The 16,628-nt window shown below is 43.4% G+C and overlaps 1 protein-coding gene across 3 annotated transcripts in view; it reads right to left on the minus strand.

Moving 5' to 3' along the window:
* The window catches only part of LOC124621849 (transmembrane protein 131), a 386,383-nt gene that overhangs the window by 24,976 nt on the left and 344,779 nt on the right, over positions 1-16,628 (minus strand). For all 3 annotated transcript variants that reach the window (XM_047147293.1, XM_047147295.1, XM_047147292.1), the window contains exons 22-23: positions 16,233-16,360; positions 15,740-15,863 (exon numbers count right to left, since the gene is read on the minus strand). In XM_047147293.1, coding sequence (XP_047003249.1) covers positions 15,740-15,863; positions 16,233-16,360 — 252 coding nt within the window. The remainder of the gene's footprint in view (positions 1-15,739; positions 15,864-16,232; positions 16,361-16,628) is intronic.

Raw genomic sequence — 16,628 nt, forward strand, 5'->3', positions numbered from 1 at the left:
TAATGGATAATTATATCAAAAAAAGTTTCAAGGTTCCCCGAGAACATCATCTTCAGAACATATGGTAAATATTTCGGCAGTTCATCTCAAATAGAAATTATAATAGTGGCTGTAACCACAATTGGTATTTTTTGTAAACAAAAATCATTGTTTTTTTGTGTATCTTGATAATGGATACAGATTTTCGATAGCAGGAAAACAGCATTTGTACATGATTGTCTATGGAACGTGCAGTTAAAATCTGAGCTATTTGCTATTGTTTGTTATGTAGATAATTGTGACTCATAGTGCAAAAACAGCTAAAATGGTATTTGCTGTTTTCTGCATTAAGTACAGCAATTCTGAACATCTGGATCTAGGTAAAAGATAACAATATTGCAAAAATTTCAACGATCCACGAGAATAACATTTTAAGAACATTTGGTAAATACTTTGTCGCTGTGCCATCAACAGAAATTATAGGAGGGGCCATCCCTACAACTGCAATTTTTCTCACAAACAAACAGTGCTTTATAAGGCACCTAATGCCTATCTAGATCACATCTAACACTCAATTTGCCTGGCCTGGAGCTTGATTAAATATTGACCCTGTACCGCAGGACAGCTACAGTATGCCCCTTCTTCCGATAAGTATACAAGTGTCGTTAGGCCATGGTGGTTATGGGGTTATGTGTTATCCCTTAAAAAAACCATACTTGTAAATACCTGCTTGTAACGTCCTTTTAAATGACTTAGAAACTAACAGCAATGCTCCAGAAGACAGACCCTATAGGGTAAAAACATTTTAAGAATGGAAATGTGACTTTACAGGCCTTTTAAAATATAGAATAATGTTTGCAAGCAAATGGAAAATGTTTCATTACTCAATTATCATGGGCAATCAACAAGTTTCTGTTTGAAGACTGTACACAGTCCAGAATTGGTATGCCAATCAGGCAAAATCACCTTAAGCACTGAAGCAACATCCCACCGATGCACCAGGTTAAAGACACCCATGTGGTAAGTCACCATGTCATGCTGCATGAAGAAGTCCATAAATGCCTGCTGTACATCCCCATCCAACATGAATCGTCAACCTGTCGGAGCCTTTTTTAAGGGCTGAAGGCTGATAACTGATGGAGAGATCAGGACTACAGGGCATGTGCTTGAGTGTCTCCTGCTTGAGTTGGTGCTGTTTGTAATGGATGAGGCTGGCCTCCCAGATTGACTGGCATCTTATGTCGAGTTGCAGCCAGCATGGAAATTTGTGCACCATTAAATAATGATGGTTTTCAAAAGACATGGATGTTGTTCTTTCTCTGATGGGTGTCTACCGGTGTTTGTCCTTCGGGGGCCAAGAAAAGAATACCGGGACGCTGGTCCTTTTTGGACGCATTCCGTAATAATGTAACCATAGTTTAAGGTCTTGCATTTACTGCACGCACATCGGAAAGACACAAATGCCACACTAATCCCGCCTACATCTCGTGCTTGTGTACCGGTATCGGAGTCATAGTATGTTGCATATACTCTGCAGCAACGCCCTCAAACAGAAACTTTTTGGTCGTCCTTTATACACGGACATAATTAATATGCCCACAGGACCTGCTGTGTGGGAGAAGAGGGGGGGCCACAAAGCTGTTCTATTTATCATACCTATATACGAATGTATAATTTTGCTTTCGATTAATACTTCATTTTGGCAATAGTTTGAAAGGGCTGCCGAACCTTTCCCTCAAATGCAACGTCTACAAATTATGCCAAAAAGCATGCAGTTTCGAGGGTATTTTCATATCATGACCACCTAGATAAAAAGCAAAATTTGATAACATGATCAAGTAAACTGATAACAGTTGAATATGGCAAAATCACATAAACGCAGTACAGTGGACGTTATTTTTCAGCCATAAGCCAATAGTATTATAGCTTGTTCTACTTTTTTGTGTGACCTCAGTGGAGAGCAGGGGTATGGTATGCACTATGGCGTGTTGTGGTGAGAGAAATGTTGGGGATTGAAATCCCCCACAGTGCTGAAGTCATTTACAGCTCACACTGAAATCTGACCACTTGCTGTGATGGAAATGATGCAAGGAAATAGCAAGGTCTCGTGAAAGCAAGTTACAGCTACATTCATGTTCACATGTAGTACTTATTTGTAGCTATCTTGCACTGAAGTCTGACCATTTGCTGGGATGGAAATGACGCTAGGATGCAGCAAGGACTAGTGACAGTGCATTACAGTGACGTTCATGTACACATGTGGTACTTATTTGTAGTTATGAACGTGAAATGAAATTAAATAAATGCCACAGCACAATGTAAATAGTTCACTGTGTCATGACTAATCCAGTGCCACTTAATGTCAGCTCATGTAGACTGGCAAGCACCATGGCAAGTGTCATCAAAACTTTCAAATTCTACTGATGAATACCAACCAATACAAGGGGGCACTGCTTCAAGAAACATTGGACAAGTTATATATCTTTTCCTTCCCCACCCTCGTTTTCCACCTACCCTCTATCCCTCTTACAGCTTCCCACCTGCCTCTTGCATCTCCCCCTCCTATCTCTGTTCATCTCCTCCCCCACTCTTTGACCATTTCCTCCTTCCCCCTCTCTCTCTGTACATCTGTCTCCTGCTCCTCCTGTCTCTGTCTGTCCCATCCTCACCCCTTTCTATGTCCATCTCCTCTATCCCACTCACCCCACCTCCCAATCTCTGGTGCAGGACAGCCTGCATTTTAGGGGTTGGAGAACTGTTTCTTGCTCCTGACAAGTAGGCTGCTCTGCAAAGCAACCTGATAAGGCAAGTCAATAATATTCCCACACAATTCACTTATCAAACAGGTCAGCATATTTGGAGGGGTTGGGGGGGACATGTTTTTACCCTTATCTTCACTCCTAATGGAGGTAGGTTGTTATAAACCTAACAGTGCTGATAGGAAGTTTAATGTTTGTGTGCCAAATTTGGCTGAACTCTGTCCAGGGGTTTGGGAAGATATCCCAATCTTCTAAATTCATCTGTAGAACAATACACTTAGTATGAGTGTCGTCAATACGTATTACAACAGTGCTTTCATTTCCATTCATTGTATTAAAATTTCCAGCCTACGAGGGGCGTTTGAAAAGTCTATGCAAAAATAAAGACTACTTATGTGTTTGGGGTAACCCTTTTTTATTTTTCGACATAGTCTCCTTTTAGACATATACACATCATTCAACACCGTTCTAATTTGTTGATCCCTTCCAAATAATAGGAATTGTCCAAGTCTGCAAAATAGCTATTAGTTGCTGCAATCACATCCTCGTTTGAATAAAATCTTTGTCCCGCCAGCCATTTCTTCTAGTTGGGGAACAAATAGTAGTCTGAGGGAGCCAAGTCTGGAGAATCCTATTTCCATTAATTTTGCGACCACAACTGCTGAGGTGTGTGCTGGTGCATTGTCGTGATGGAAAAGGACTTTTTTTGCGGTCCAATCACCAGCAATTTTCTTGCAGCTCGGTTTTCAAACGGTCCAATAACGATGCATAATATGCACCTGTAATAGTTTTACTCTTTTTCCAGATAGTCAATGAGGACTATCCCTTGCGAATCCCAAAAGACAGTCACCATAACCTTTCTGGCAGAAGGAATGGTCTTTGCCTTTTTGGTGCAGATTCCCTCTTGGTAACACATTGTTTAGATTATTGTTTGGTCTCAGGAGTATAGTAATGTAACTATGTTTCATCCACAGTGACGAAACGAAGTCCTGCAGATTCTTCCTGAACAGCTGCAAACCATCCTTGCAACACTTCACATGATTCCGTTTTTGGTCACGCATGAGCAATCGCGGAACCCATCTTGCAGATAGCTTACTCATGTCCAAATGTTCATGCAAAATATTATGTACCCATTCATTCGAGATGCCCACAGCACTAGCAACCTCATGCACCTCAACTCTTCTGTCATCCATCATCATATCAGGGATTTTATCAATAATTTCTGGACCTGTAACCTCCACAGGGTGTCCAGAACGTTCAGCATCACTTGTGCCCATACGGCCAATCCGAAAATTTTGAAACCACTTATAAACTGTTCTAATCGAAGGTGCAGAGTCACCATAATGTTTATCAAGCTTCTCTTTAGTCTCCTGAGGCGTTTTTCCTTTCATAAAGTAATGTTTAATCAGCACACGAAATTCTTTTTCATCCATTTTTGACAATGACTCGACTTCCTTGATTCACACAAATGCCAAACACAAAGAAATAGACCAATATGGCTGAAACTTGGTGTGCGTTCTTTCCAAAGAAGCTACTAACTAAACATGACCTCGATACGTGCCGGTGGTGCCATCTCTCGGACTTTGCATGGACTTTTCAAACGCCCTTCGTAGATGCAACCTGTGTTGCAAATCTAAACACTGAAAAAGTACCTGATTGTTCAGCTGCTAATATCTTGGGATATTGATATGAATAAAGATCTTGTACTTGAATAGAACTGAAAAAACTCCCCCCCCCCCCCCTCCCTCCCTCCCTGCCCTGAAGAAATATATTTGCCATGTCTCTGCTGATATCTTGGGATATAGATATGGATAAAGATCTTGTACTTGAACAGAACTGAAAAAACTCCCCCCCTCCCCCGCCCCCCCTCTCCCAAAGAAATAAATTATCCATGTCCCTGGTGGAGTTGTATTGTGAGACTGGCAAAGCCTCACAGTCTAATGGCTCTTGTGATGGTAAGTACAGACAGCAGTTTGTTCTCCAGTGTGGCACATAAATTACAATAGTACCTGTTTGCAGATCTGTAGCCAAGGAGACAGTAGAGTAGTAGTATGTGATATCAGCTAACACAAACATTGACATGTGCCCATCCCCAGCAATAACACCCTTTTAGTGCAGGGGAATGATTAAATTTTAAAACATATTTCTTGCAAACACAAGCAAAGGGGGACTTACCCATGCCAGCAGTGGTTTCATGGTTTCCTAAAGCTTATTAGTCTATAGAGATGGTAGAAATGTCATCAGATTTGTCAGCCTACTGTGCAGATGTGAACAAATAATAAGTAGAGATTTTATTAACTGTTCAGATGTGCATGTTTTCACACTTGTATCATTGACCACTACATCAATGTGCTAAACTTCTTACTGGCTTCTTCACTATAGTTTTAAATTATGCCAAAAACATGGATGGCTGCTACACTTTACATGCCTTTCTTGCTTAATCATATGGTAGACAAGTTACCACTTTCATTTCCCAGATATTCATCATATCTAATCCTGACTCCAGACACTGGCTTTCACCACAGTTAGCAGCTGATGATGGCAATATACATGATGTGCTAGGTTTTCAGATGGCCTTCCCACAATTTGTGCAACTTACTTAGTCCTTATAAGGCATAACAATGTGTCTGAATACTGGCATCAGAAAACCTTAAAGAGTACAGTATGTTGGGCTACACTTTTAAACAGCTACACTCTGCCATGATGTATCTGTAGGGGAAGAATGATTTTGTTAAAGGTGAACACATGAGTGATTGTCTTCTGCAGTTAACCATTACCTTTTTACAATATATTTTATATGTCAGTCACTCTATTACCTGCTTATTCTTCATTTAATTCACCAGTGCTGTAAGTTTGTTGCCGTATTTACCTGATTATAAGATGATTCCCTTTTTGAAGAGGTGCTGTGAGAAAATTTTATTTTTAACATATTCTAACCGATCAAAATTACAAACTGTTTCACTGCTATAAAGGATATGTCTAACAAAAGTTGACATTACACCTATTCTAAACTTATGCCTTTTATTGATTGTCTATATTTTGACATTACAAGGAGAAATAAACAAAAAGAAATGGTTTGCATTAATTTTTGTCTTCACTTCCTTCTTTGTGTACTATCTAAGCCAGTTTTCTGTGTTACTACAATTTTTAATCATCATATTCATCACCACCAATGGTGTCATTATCTGGGATGATTGTTTCCCCTAACCAATGAGAGGTGAGAAATGGGGCAGTGTATTCCTATATACAAGCAGCAATGAAAATTATACACTAGGTTGTCACAATGGTTAGGGTGGGAACTCACAGAAATTATTGCAAGTGAAATGAGCAGAAATGAAATTTATAATCTCGGCTGTCACAAATATTTTACTGTTTCTTCCAAATATGTTGAGATGTCTAACATCGTGCTTACAATGGGACAGGAGAATGTAGCTGTTTATTCCGAATACACAGAGGATTTCGTGTCTATACTAAGGTGAGAATGTGACAATATTTTCCTTCATTTCCTCCCAAACACGTGATCTGCCCACTGCTCTCTCATTGCCTGCGTAGAACCAGCAGCTGACACGCCCCCTTCCATTTCTGTCATATTTCCTGGTGACCATTGGCAACATTGCTAAATGAAACACATTAGTATCTTACTGGTCCCTATCAAGACTTCTACAGCTTTCTGCAGGAATGTATACTACTGTACAGTATTTGTCCAACTTTAAAGTCAATTCAGTTCCTACTACAAACGAGAAGGCAGGTTACAGAAAAAAGATTTAGTTGTGATCTTTTTTTCATCATCTGTATGAAAATAGTTATACTATCGAAACTGGCAATACTTCGCAACTGGTAAATATTTATGTGAATTTGAATATATGTCCTTATCTCCTTCTGCCCGTCTCCTCCTCCTCCCCCCTCTCTCTATCTCCCTTCCTCTCCTGCCTCTCTCTGTCCAATCTTTGATTGGGAATTGAAGTTGCTTAAAATTAGTGCGAAAATCAGTTTGGATCACTGGTATACAGGGCATGAGAGATCTCTCCTGCTGCTGGATCTGCGAGTGTGAGGATATTGCCTTCAATAGAAGTATTTCGCATAGTTTCAATCAGCAAACAGGTGGTATTACGAAGTTATAGACAATTCAAATTCCATACTAGTATTCAAATAGTAAGCCAATAAGCTATACATAAATATTTCTGTTTTCTGTTAAACCAACTGTTAGGAAGAAAACAAACCAGCACAGAGCTAAAGTAGAAACGATATATTTGGGAGAAACAATTTGTGTAATGTTTTAAATATCCTGCTATTGCTGAGAAAGAAAACAAAACCACACATTTTCAGAGCAAACCATGGCACAGCATTTTCTTTCTCGCAGTCAGTTTTAAGAGAAAATCTGTACACAATTGTTTACAACAATATTTTGCTTATATCCTTCTGAATATTTATCACAGTACGGTACTGTGTATGACACTTTTATAATATTTATTAGAGTATCATATAAAAATTTGAAGTAAATTGGGCAACAGCTCCTTTTTTTTTTTTTTTTTTTTTTTTTGGGCGCACAACTTCAACGGTTATTAGCGCCCAGACTACGTTAGGAATGCACCACGAGTCACAAGTTTAAAACAGCAACGAAACGGAAAACACGATAAAAGACAGACTGACAGGCATAGGATTAAAAAAACAGCATAATCAAATGTCCTTCGAGAGGGTTGTTAAGTTGATAAAATGAAGAACGCGAGCAGCTGCTCGTGGGTCATCCGCTAAAATGGCATCGAGAGTACATGGCAGGCCAAGATCAAGACGCAGTGTGTTAAAATCCGGACAGGACGTTAAAATGTGGGGGACCGTCAGCAATTGACCACATGGGCAGAATGGCGCCGGCACAGCCGTCAGCAGATGGCGATGGCTGAACCAGCAGTGTCCAATTCGTAACCGGGCCAAAACTACCTCCTCCCGCCGAGAAGGGTGTGAGGAGGACGTCCAAGCCGCGGGAAGAGGTTTCAAGGCCCGAAGCTTGTTGTCTCTAAGTGCAGCCCAATCGGCATGCCACAGTGATAAAATGCGCCGACAAATGACCCTGCTACAATCTGACGAAGGGACACAACAAGAAGCCGTCCGAGGCTGGAGGACCGCAGCCTTGGCCGCGGCATCTGCAGCTTCGTTCCCAGGGATACCGACATGGCCAGGAACCCACATAAAGCTAACCTGAGAACCAACGTCCACCAGCTGCTGAAGAGAGCGTTGGATCCGGTGCACGAAAGGGTGAACCGGGTACGGATCACTGAGGCTCTGGATGGCACTCAGGGAATCGGAGCAGATGACATAAGCAGAATGTCGGTGGCGGCAGATGTAAAGAACAGCCTGGTAGAGGGCAAAGACCTCAGCTGTGAAGACCGAACAATGGCCATGGAGCCGGTATTTGAAACTTTGTGCCCCGACAATAAAAGAACACCCGACCCCGTCATTGGTCTTAGAGCCATCTGTATAAATGAAGGTCATATTAATGAACTTCGAACGAAATTAGACAAAATGGGAGTGGTGGACCGAACCAGGGGTAACCTCCTTTGGGAGTGAGCTGAGGTCAAGGTGAACGCGAACCTGAGCCTGGAGCCAAGGTGGCGTGTGGCTCTCGCCCACTCGAAAGGTTGCAGGGAGTGAAAAATTAAGGTGTTGAAGGAGGCGACGAAAGCGAACTCCAGGGGGCAGCAGGACAGAGACATACAACCCGTATTGACGGTCGAGAGAGTCGTCAAAAATGGAACGATAAGACGGGTGGTCGGGCATTGACAGTAGCCGACAGGCATACCGACATAGCAGTATATCGCGCCGGTAGGTGAGTGGCAATTCACCAGCGTCAGCATGAAGACTCTCGACGGGACTAGTATAAAACGCTCCGATCGCAAGTGGTAAACCCCGATGTTGTATGGAGTTGAGGCGGCATAAGATGGATGGCCGTGCAGAGGAGTATACGAAGCTCCCATAATCCAGCTTGGAGCGGACGATAGACCGATATAGACAAAGTAGGACGGTTCGATCCACTCCTCACGACATACCATTGAGAACACGGAGGACATTTAGAGAACGGGTACAACGGGCAGCCAAATATGATACATGTGGAGACCAGCTAAGTTTCCTGTCAAATGTAAGACCTAAAAATTTTGTTGTCTCCACGAATGGGTGAGCAACGGGACCGAGTCGTAAGGCAGTGGGAGAAACTCTTTGTAGCACCAGAAGTTAATACAGACCGTCTTCTCGGCAGAAAAACGGAAGCCATTGGCGACACTCCAGGAGTAAAGACGGTCAAGAGAACGCTGAAGACAGCGCTCCAGGAAACATGTACGCTGCGCGCTGCAATAGATGGTAAAATCGTCCACGAAAAGGGAGCCTGATACATCAGCTGGGAGGCAATCCATTATTGGATTGATCGCTATGACGAAGAGAGCGACGCTCAAAACTGAGCCCTGTGGCACCCCATTCTCCTGGTGAAAGGTGTCTGACAGGACAGAACCCACACGTACCCTGAACTGTCGATCCATTAAAAAGGAACGAATAAAAAGAGGGAGGCGACCGCGAAGGCCCCATGTATGCATGGTGCGGAGAATGCCCGCCGTCCAATAGGTGTCGTAAGCCTTCTCCAAATCAAAGAACACAGCCGCGGTCGGGCGCTTCTGCAAGAAGTTATTCATAATGAAGGTCGACAAGGTAACCAGGTGGTCAACAGCAGAGCGGCACCTACGAAATCCACATTGTACATTGGTAAGTAGGCGTCGAGACTCGAGCAGCCAAACCAAACGAGAGTGAACCATTCGCTCCATCACTTTACAGACACAGCTGGTAAGCAAGATGGGTCAATAACTGGAAGGCAAGTGCTTGTCCTTCCCCGGCTTAGGGATCGGGACAACAATAGACTCGCGCCAGCATGCGGGAACATGTCCCTCAATCCAGATGTGATTGTAAGTACGAAGAAGAAAACCTTTACCTGCAGGAGAAAGGTTCTTCAGCATCTGAATATGAATAGAATCAGGCCCTGGAGCGGAGGACCGTGACCGGCCAAGTGCGTTTTCGAGTTCCCGCATGCTGAATGGAGCATTATAACTTTCACGATTCGAGGAGCGGAAGTTAGGTGGCCTAGCCTCCTCTGCCTGTTTGCGGGGGAGGAAGGCAGGGTGGTAATGAGCGGTGCTCGAAACCTCTGCGAAAAAGCGGCCAAAGGCATTGGAGACATCCTCAGGGGCCACAAGAACGTCATTCGCGACCGTCAAGCCAGAAACTGGTGAGTGGACCTTAGTGCCAGATAGCCGGCGCAGGCTACCCCAGACAACAGAAGAAGGAGTAAAACTGTTGAAGGTGCTTGTGAAAGCAGCCCAGCTGGCTTTCTTGCTTTCTTTAATAATACGACGACACTGTGCACATAATCGTTTATAATTGATACAATTCGCCACTGTAGGGTGGCGTTTAAAGGTGCATAAAGCACGTCGACGAGCACGTAAAGCATCTCTACATGCTGCGGTCCACCAGGGGACCGGTACGCGACGTGGAGAAGAAGTAGGGTGAGGGATGGAATATTCAGCAGCAGTGAGAATGACTTCCGTGAGGTGTGCGACCTGACGATCGCAGCTTGTGAAGGTTTGATCCTGAAAGGTCGCCCTGGAAGAGAAGAGCCCCCAGTCTGCTTTGGAGATGGTCCAACTAGATGAGCACGGAGAGGGGGTATGCTGCAGGAGATGGATAACACACGGGAAGTGGTCGCTCGAATATGTATCAGAAACTGCATACCACTCAAACCGGCGTGCAAGTTGGGTAGTACATATAGAGAGGTCTAAATGGGAATAGGTGTGAGATGTGTCTGAAAGAAAAGTAGGGGCACCAGTATTGAGGCAGACAAGATTGAGCTGGTTGAAAAGGTCTGCTAACAGGGAGCCCCTCGGGCAGGATGCTGGAGAGCCCCAAAGGGGATGGTGGGCATTGAAGTCTCCAGTTAACAAAAATGGTGCAGGTAGCTGAGCAATAAGTTGAATAATGTCTGCCCTGGTAACGGCAGACGACGACGGAGTGTAAACGGTACAAATGGAAAATGTAAAAGTGGGGAGAGTAATTCAGATGGCAACTGCCTGCAGGCCGGTGTGCAACATGATGGGATCGTAGTAAATATCATCCCGGACCAGCAACATAACCCCTCCATGAGCCGGGATACCTACCACAGGGGGTAGGTCAAAACGCACAGAGGTGTAGTGTGCCAAGGCAATTTGATCGCATGGGCGTAGCTTCGTTTCCTGGAGGGCTACAACGAGCGGACGGTGCAAGCGGAGCAGCAACTTCAAGTCCTCTCAGTTGGAGCGAATGCTGCGAATATTCCAGTGAATAAGTGCCATCGTAAGAAGAAAAGGAAGATGAAAGAAGGGGTCACCTCGAAGGCCGCTGAGGGCCTGGCTTCGAGCGAGCACTGCCGCCGCTATCAGTAGGCGGACAGTCATCGTCCATTGGTTCTATAGGTTCATCGGCCATCTTGGTAAGATGGCCGGGAGGGGGAGCCTCCTCCGCCGGTGAACGGCCAAATGTTCGGCTACCAGCGGTGCGGCCAGGCGAAATGGATGACGGCCTGGGGCGGCAACCGCTGGGTGGCGCTGGAGAAGAAATGCGCCGTGGCGGAGAAGGAGAACTGTGCTTCCTATGAGCCTTTTTGGAGGGTCGTTTGGTGGAAGTACCGGTCGATGGCTGGGAGGTCGAGGTACGTAGGAAGTCTGCACGGGACAGTTCCTTCTTGAAGGCCCGTGCATCTGACTTCTGGGTCTTCGTCTTAGCAGAACCTGATGAAGGGGCTGGTGTCTGTGGGGTGATGGGAGGAAGAGGAGACGTCGACCGCGCGATCTTAGCACTGGCCGAACGGACGACAGTGGTGCTGAATATCAGATCGCATGTCTGGGTTGCCACCTCCCTGGTAGTCCGAGGAGAGGCGAGGGCAGTACTGTATTTCCCCGCTGGGAGCAGCGTGGGCTTCCTACTAGCCAATAGCTTGCGAGCAGCCGAGGTGGACACTTTCTCTTTGACCCGAATTTCTTGGATACAGCGTTCTTCCTTATAGACGGGACAGTCGCGGGAGGATGCTGCATGGTCACCCTGACAGTTCACACAACGAGGAGACGGAGGTGGACAGTCACCCTCTTGGGCATCCCTGCCACAAGTGACAATTTAGCCGCATTGGAACAAGACTATCGAGTGTGATTGAAACGCTGACACTGGTAGCAGCGCGTAGGTGTCAGGACATAGGGGCGAACAGAAATAACCTCGTAGCCCGCTTTGATGCGCGATGGCAGCTTAACACTATCAAAGGTCAAGAAAAGTGTCCGGGTCGGTACAAGGTCATTGTTGACCTTTTTCATGACCCTATGGACAGCCGTCACGCCCTGCTCAGCGAGGAAAGACTGAATCTCCTCGTCAGTCAATCCGTCGAGGGATCTAGTATAGACCACACCACGAGACGAATTCAAAGTTCGGTGAGCCTCCACCCGGACAGGGAACGTGTACAGGAGTGTGGCTCGAAGCAGTTTCTGTGCCTGAAAGGCACTCTCAGTTTCTAGTAACAAGGTACCATTACACAACCTCGTACAAGACTTAACAGCACCGGCTATGGCATCTACGCCCTTCTGGATAATGAAAGGGTTGACAGAGGAAAAATCCTTTCCGTCCTCAGATCGAGATATGACTAGGAACTGTGGGGTAGGTGGTAGTACTTTTGTCACTGGGGGCTGGTCATCTTTCCGTTTGTGGGCAGAAGTCGAGAGAGAAGAAGAGAAATCCATTGCGGAGGAATCCCCCATGATTGCCAGTGTCTCCGATGGCGCGATCCTTCCTTATGGGGACCCTCTCAGAGGGCACTCCCACCTTAGGTGAATGTTTACACCTCAGGTCACACCTCCCGAGAAACAGATGGAGGGACCAATCGGCGTGGTCAGAAGGTATCAGCTCAGGCAATCACCCCTCCCTGGGCCTGGCCTTTACCAGGGGGTACGTGTGTGCCTTACTTGTCTACCCAGGGCGGGGAATTACGCGTTACCCCGTCACCGGCTACGCGTGCGAACGCGTGGGTCGGCCTTCAGGCACGCACAGGGAGGAAGGAAGAAGAGGAAAGGAAGAGAGAGAGGACAGACTGACTCAAACGCCGAAGCGGAGACCAGAGAAGGCAAGGAGAAGAAGGCAAGGAAAAGAAGGCAAGGAGAAGAAGGCAAGGAGAAGAAGGCAAGGGAAAGAGTAAGGAAGACAGTGAGATGGAGAAGAACAAAGAAAGGAACCAACCAAAGAAGGAAGAAACGAGAAGTGAAAAACCAAAAAGACCACAAGTATAGGTCGTGGGACCATCCGTCTCCGGACGCAGGCGCTAACTACCCCCTTGAGGGGGAAGGACTCCTTTTAGTCGCCTCTTACGACAGGCAGGAAGACCTCGGGCCTATTCTAACCCCCGGACTCGCAGGGGGGGCTTTTCTTTTTGCTAACGAGAGAGAGAGAGAGAGAGAGTGGGGGGTAGGGGAGGGGGGGAGGGTGAGAGAGAGAGAGAGAGAGAGAGGAGAGAGAGAGAGAGAGAGAGAGAGAGAGAGAGAGACTGAAAAGATATGTATCCCATGTCCCATGTCCACTGAACATTTATTAGAAAATTGTATAAAAATTTTAAGTAAGTGAGTAAGTACTTTCGAGATTCTTGCTAACAATTTTTCTTTTTTACAGAGTATACAGATATTTGTATACCACATATATTTAAAAACAATGTGTACCCCATGTCCATCCAATATTTGTGAAAGTATCATGTCCAAATCTGAAGTAAATTAGTCAAGAACTATTCGAGAATTTTGGTAACAACATTAAACCACCATTTGTTTTAACATAGTAGTATAGGTATCTTGGTAAAATCAATGTTACATTTTCATTAATAGAGCTAATTAACAAGTATTATTATTTCTGTGACAACTTTCTTCAATCAATCCAGAAGAATAATTAACAATAATTCATTGTTAAAAAATTCCAAATTCTTCAAAACATCTCTTCATGTGACCTCAACCATCAAAGCTTCATCTATGAATGTAAGACTACCCCTATACTAACCTGTTACCCAACATAAAAAAGTTGATCTCAACAGTAGTAATTTAATCTGTCAGAGTAAGACCACACTGTATATTTCAAATGACAAATGTGGGGAAAAAGACCTTGTCTTATAATCGGGTAAATATGGTACTTCTTCATTAAATTAGAAAGAGGCTGAATGGTTGACCAGTACTTACTTTCAAGAGGCAAAATTCCAAATACCCCATTTTGTCCCCTCAGAACTCCCATGTTCTTTCCTTAACAAGGAAGAAGAATTGTTTATGGATCTTTTTCTATTATATCCCTGCAAATTACAATGCATTTTCTAAAATTTAGGGTGTTGTGCAGTCCCATCACAACTATATAGTCTATTTGCTGTTTTTCTTTCTGTAGCAGTGTAATTAGGTACAATGTGGTAGTTTCTACAAGTAAAATTCTATTTCGTAGGTGTTTCATGAATTCCAGGTTTCTTGCTGCCCTTGCACCATTCTTTTTAAATAAAAAAGTGCAAGCTTTTTTAATGTACCACCTCCTTTCTTTTAATATGAAAAACACATTCTGACAATCGTTCTGTGCTCTGTCACTGCTATCTCACTTCATTTTAACTAGTGTGTGCCCAGGAGAGCTGAACTTGTAACTTTTCTTGTTGGATTATGTGTTAGCCCACTTGAATTGCTGGTAATATTTTTACTTGATATTGTACAGCTGATATTGTATAGCTGTCCCAAAAGCAACTAGGGAAATACATTTCAACTCAGGAAGAATCCGGCATACCTAGGGTGTGGCATGTGCACTACAGGTTTTCCCCTTCCAGTTGTTTTACATTAATAGCCATCAACCACATCAGCACAGGTCATCAGACATTGCCATTTCTCCCCTTTTTAAAAACAATAAATACATAAATTTCTATCATCCTCTTAATTTAGGCAGTTAAGACAAGACCACCATTCCTGTGATATACAACATTGTATAAGTGTTCCGTTGCTGGAGTTTGCAAAAATAGTGGACTGGAGGCACACACCAATTCTCAACTCAGGATCCCCTGTTTTGCCAAACCCAAACTCTGCCATCAATGGCTGAGCGCTCCCTGTGGTGCTTGCCATGTGCAGCCTAAATAATGCTACAGATGCTGCGACCATTGCCACTCCATTCATTTAGCTCTTCGGCACACTGATCACCTTGAGGTTGGGGCTATTTCCTGACCCCCCTCCCCCTTTTCAAAGAGATGCCTGTATGATGCAGTCAATACAAAATCTGCAGTACATGAAACATACAATGTTTTACCACTCTGAAACTTGCGAAAGGTATGTTAAATAACACGGCAGTCCTGGCAAACTCCACGCTTTGTTACAATGAATTCATCAAATCAAGTGGCATTTGCCATCGTCAGCAAACTTGATGGACTGGTACATCTAAGGCACATATTACAACCTGCTCAAATTCCATGCTGTTTCTTTTCCCACAAATTTTACATGAGCTGATCTTGACTTATGAGTGGTGGGTAGTTGATGATATGCTTATCATTTTAAATAAGGAAAGCTAATGATGATATGGTAGGTAAAGACTAATCTTAGCTTTATAATTATGTCTAATACAAACATCCCAATGACAGTTTCTTCTTCTCTGCACAATATGACTAAATCAGTGGGTTTCTAGCTGATTTAAAATTTTGCATTTATGTCTTATATACTTCAATTACACAATGGTGACATACTTCATTATGATCCGTAATGTAACACTACAGATTGGTTTAGTGTAAGACCTTTCTTTATATTACAAGTTAGTTAACTCTGCCACTGTAACAACCAAGCCTGAAAGGTGAAGATAGCAAATCATATTTCTTTTCAGTTATTTCTAAGCAATCACATAACATAAATTTTTTGTTGTGCGATAAAGGTTACTTCATTTAAAATATTGTCTTGCAACACTTCTATACTAACCACTCATAACAGGTGATTTTGGAGAAGCTTCCTCTGAGATGCCATCCTCAAACACTGCTGCTACAGTATTGTCTTGTTCCCATGAGCTGTCTGTATAAGGCAACCCACCAAGACTGTCATCACTCTGAAAGTATTGAAGATCACACAGTCAGCCTGATTCTGAGTGTCAAAATGACAATTCATACAGAAAATCTCCGATTTCATTAGGAAAATTAAAGTAATGATATCTGCTCAAGAGAAAGAAAGTGTTATTAACCAGTTATAACATAAACAACTGAATGGAGCCATTCATTCGGGAAATAGATGAACTGCAGTGTGCCCAGGGCATGTTTAGTCTGCATATAATTTTTCATATTAGCCTATGAATGGTAAAGATTGCAACAGATGGAAGTTTCCATTATGTCTCATTTATATCGATCACATTTGCATTATTATACACTTTGGTTTCATTGTGTACTGTGTTGGCAAAAAAAAATTCCTTTGGCTTTCTTACCTGCTGTGCTTGGTCAGTAAAAGAGTCTAAGAATGGGACTGATTTTTCCTGATTAGGGTGCTGTGACACTGCCTGGAATTCCTTATTACCATCCCATGTGCAAGAACGTGGTTTTGAGCCAACTGGTCCTGAAAAAATTACACAGGAAATAGATCTTCTTAGCCATCCAGTTCAAATTAAAGGAAAAATATAGAAAATAATTGGTACATAAAAATTTTTAAAACTAATGCATTCAGTTTTGCTTGAAGCTTCATTTGTTTGTTTTAAAGGGAAAATTAAAAGACAAATTTTACAGAGAATTAGAGAAAAACAGTCATGTAACTGTTAGTGGTATGTGGTGATTTCTGATTCTGTTAAACTAATGCAATGTAAAGATAACAATGGAATATATTTGTT

This window comes from Schistocerca americana, chromosome 7 (assembly GCF_021461395.2).
Source record: "Schistocerca americana isolate TAMUIC-IGC-003095 chromosome 7, iqSchAmer2.1, whole genome shotgun sequence".
Lineage (NCBI taxonomy): Eukaryota > Metazoa > Arthropoda > Insecta > Orthoptera > Acrididae > Schistocerca > Schistocerca americana.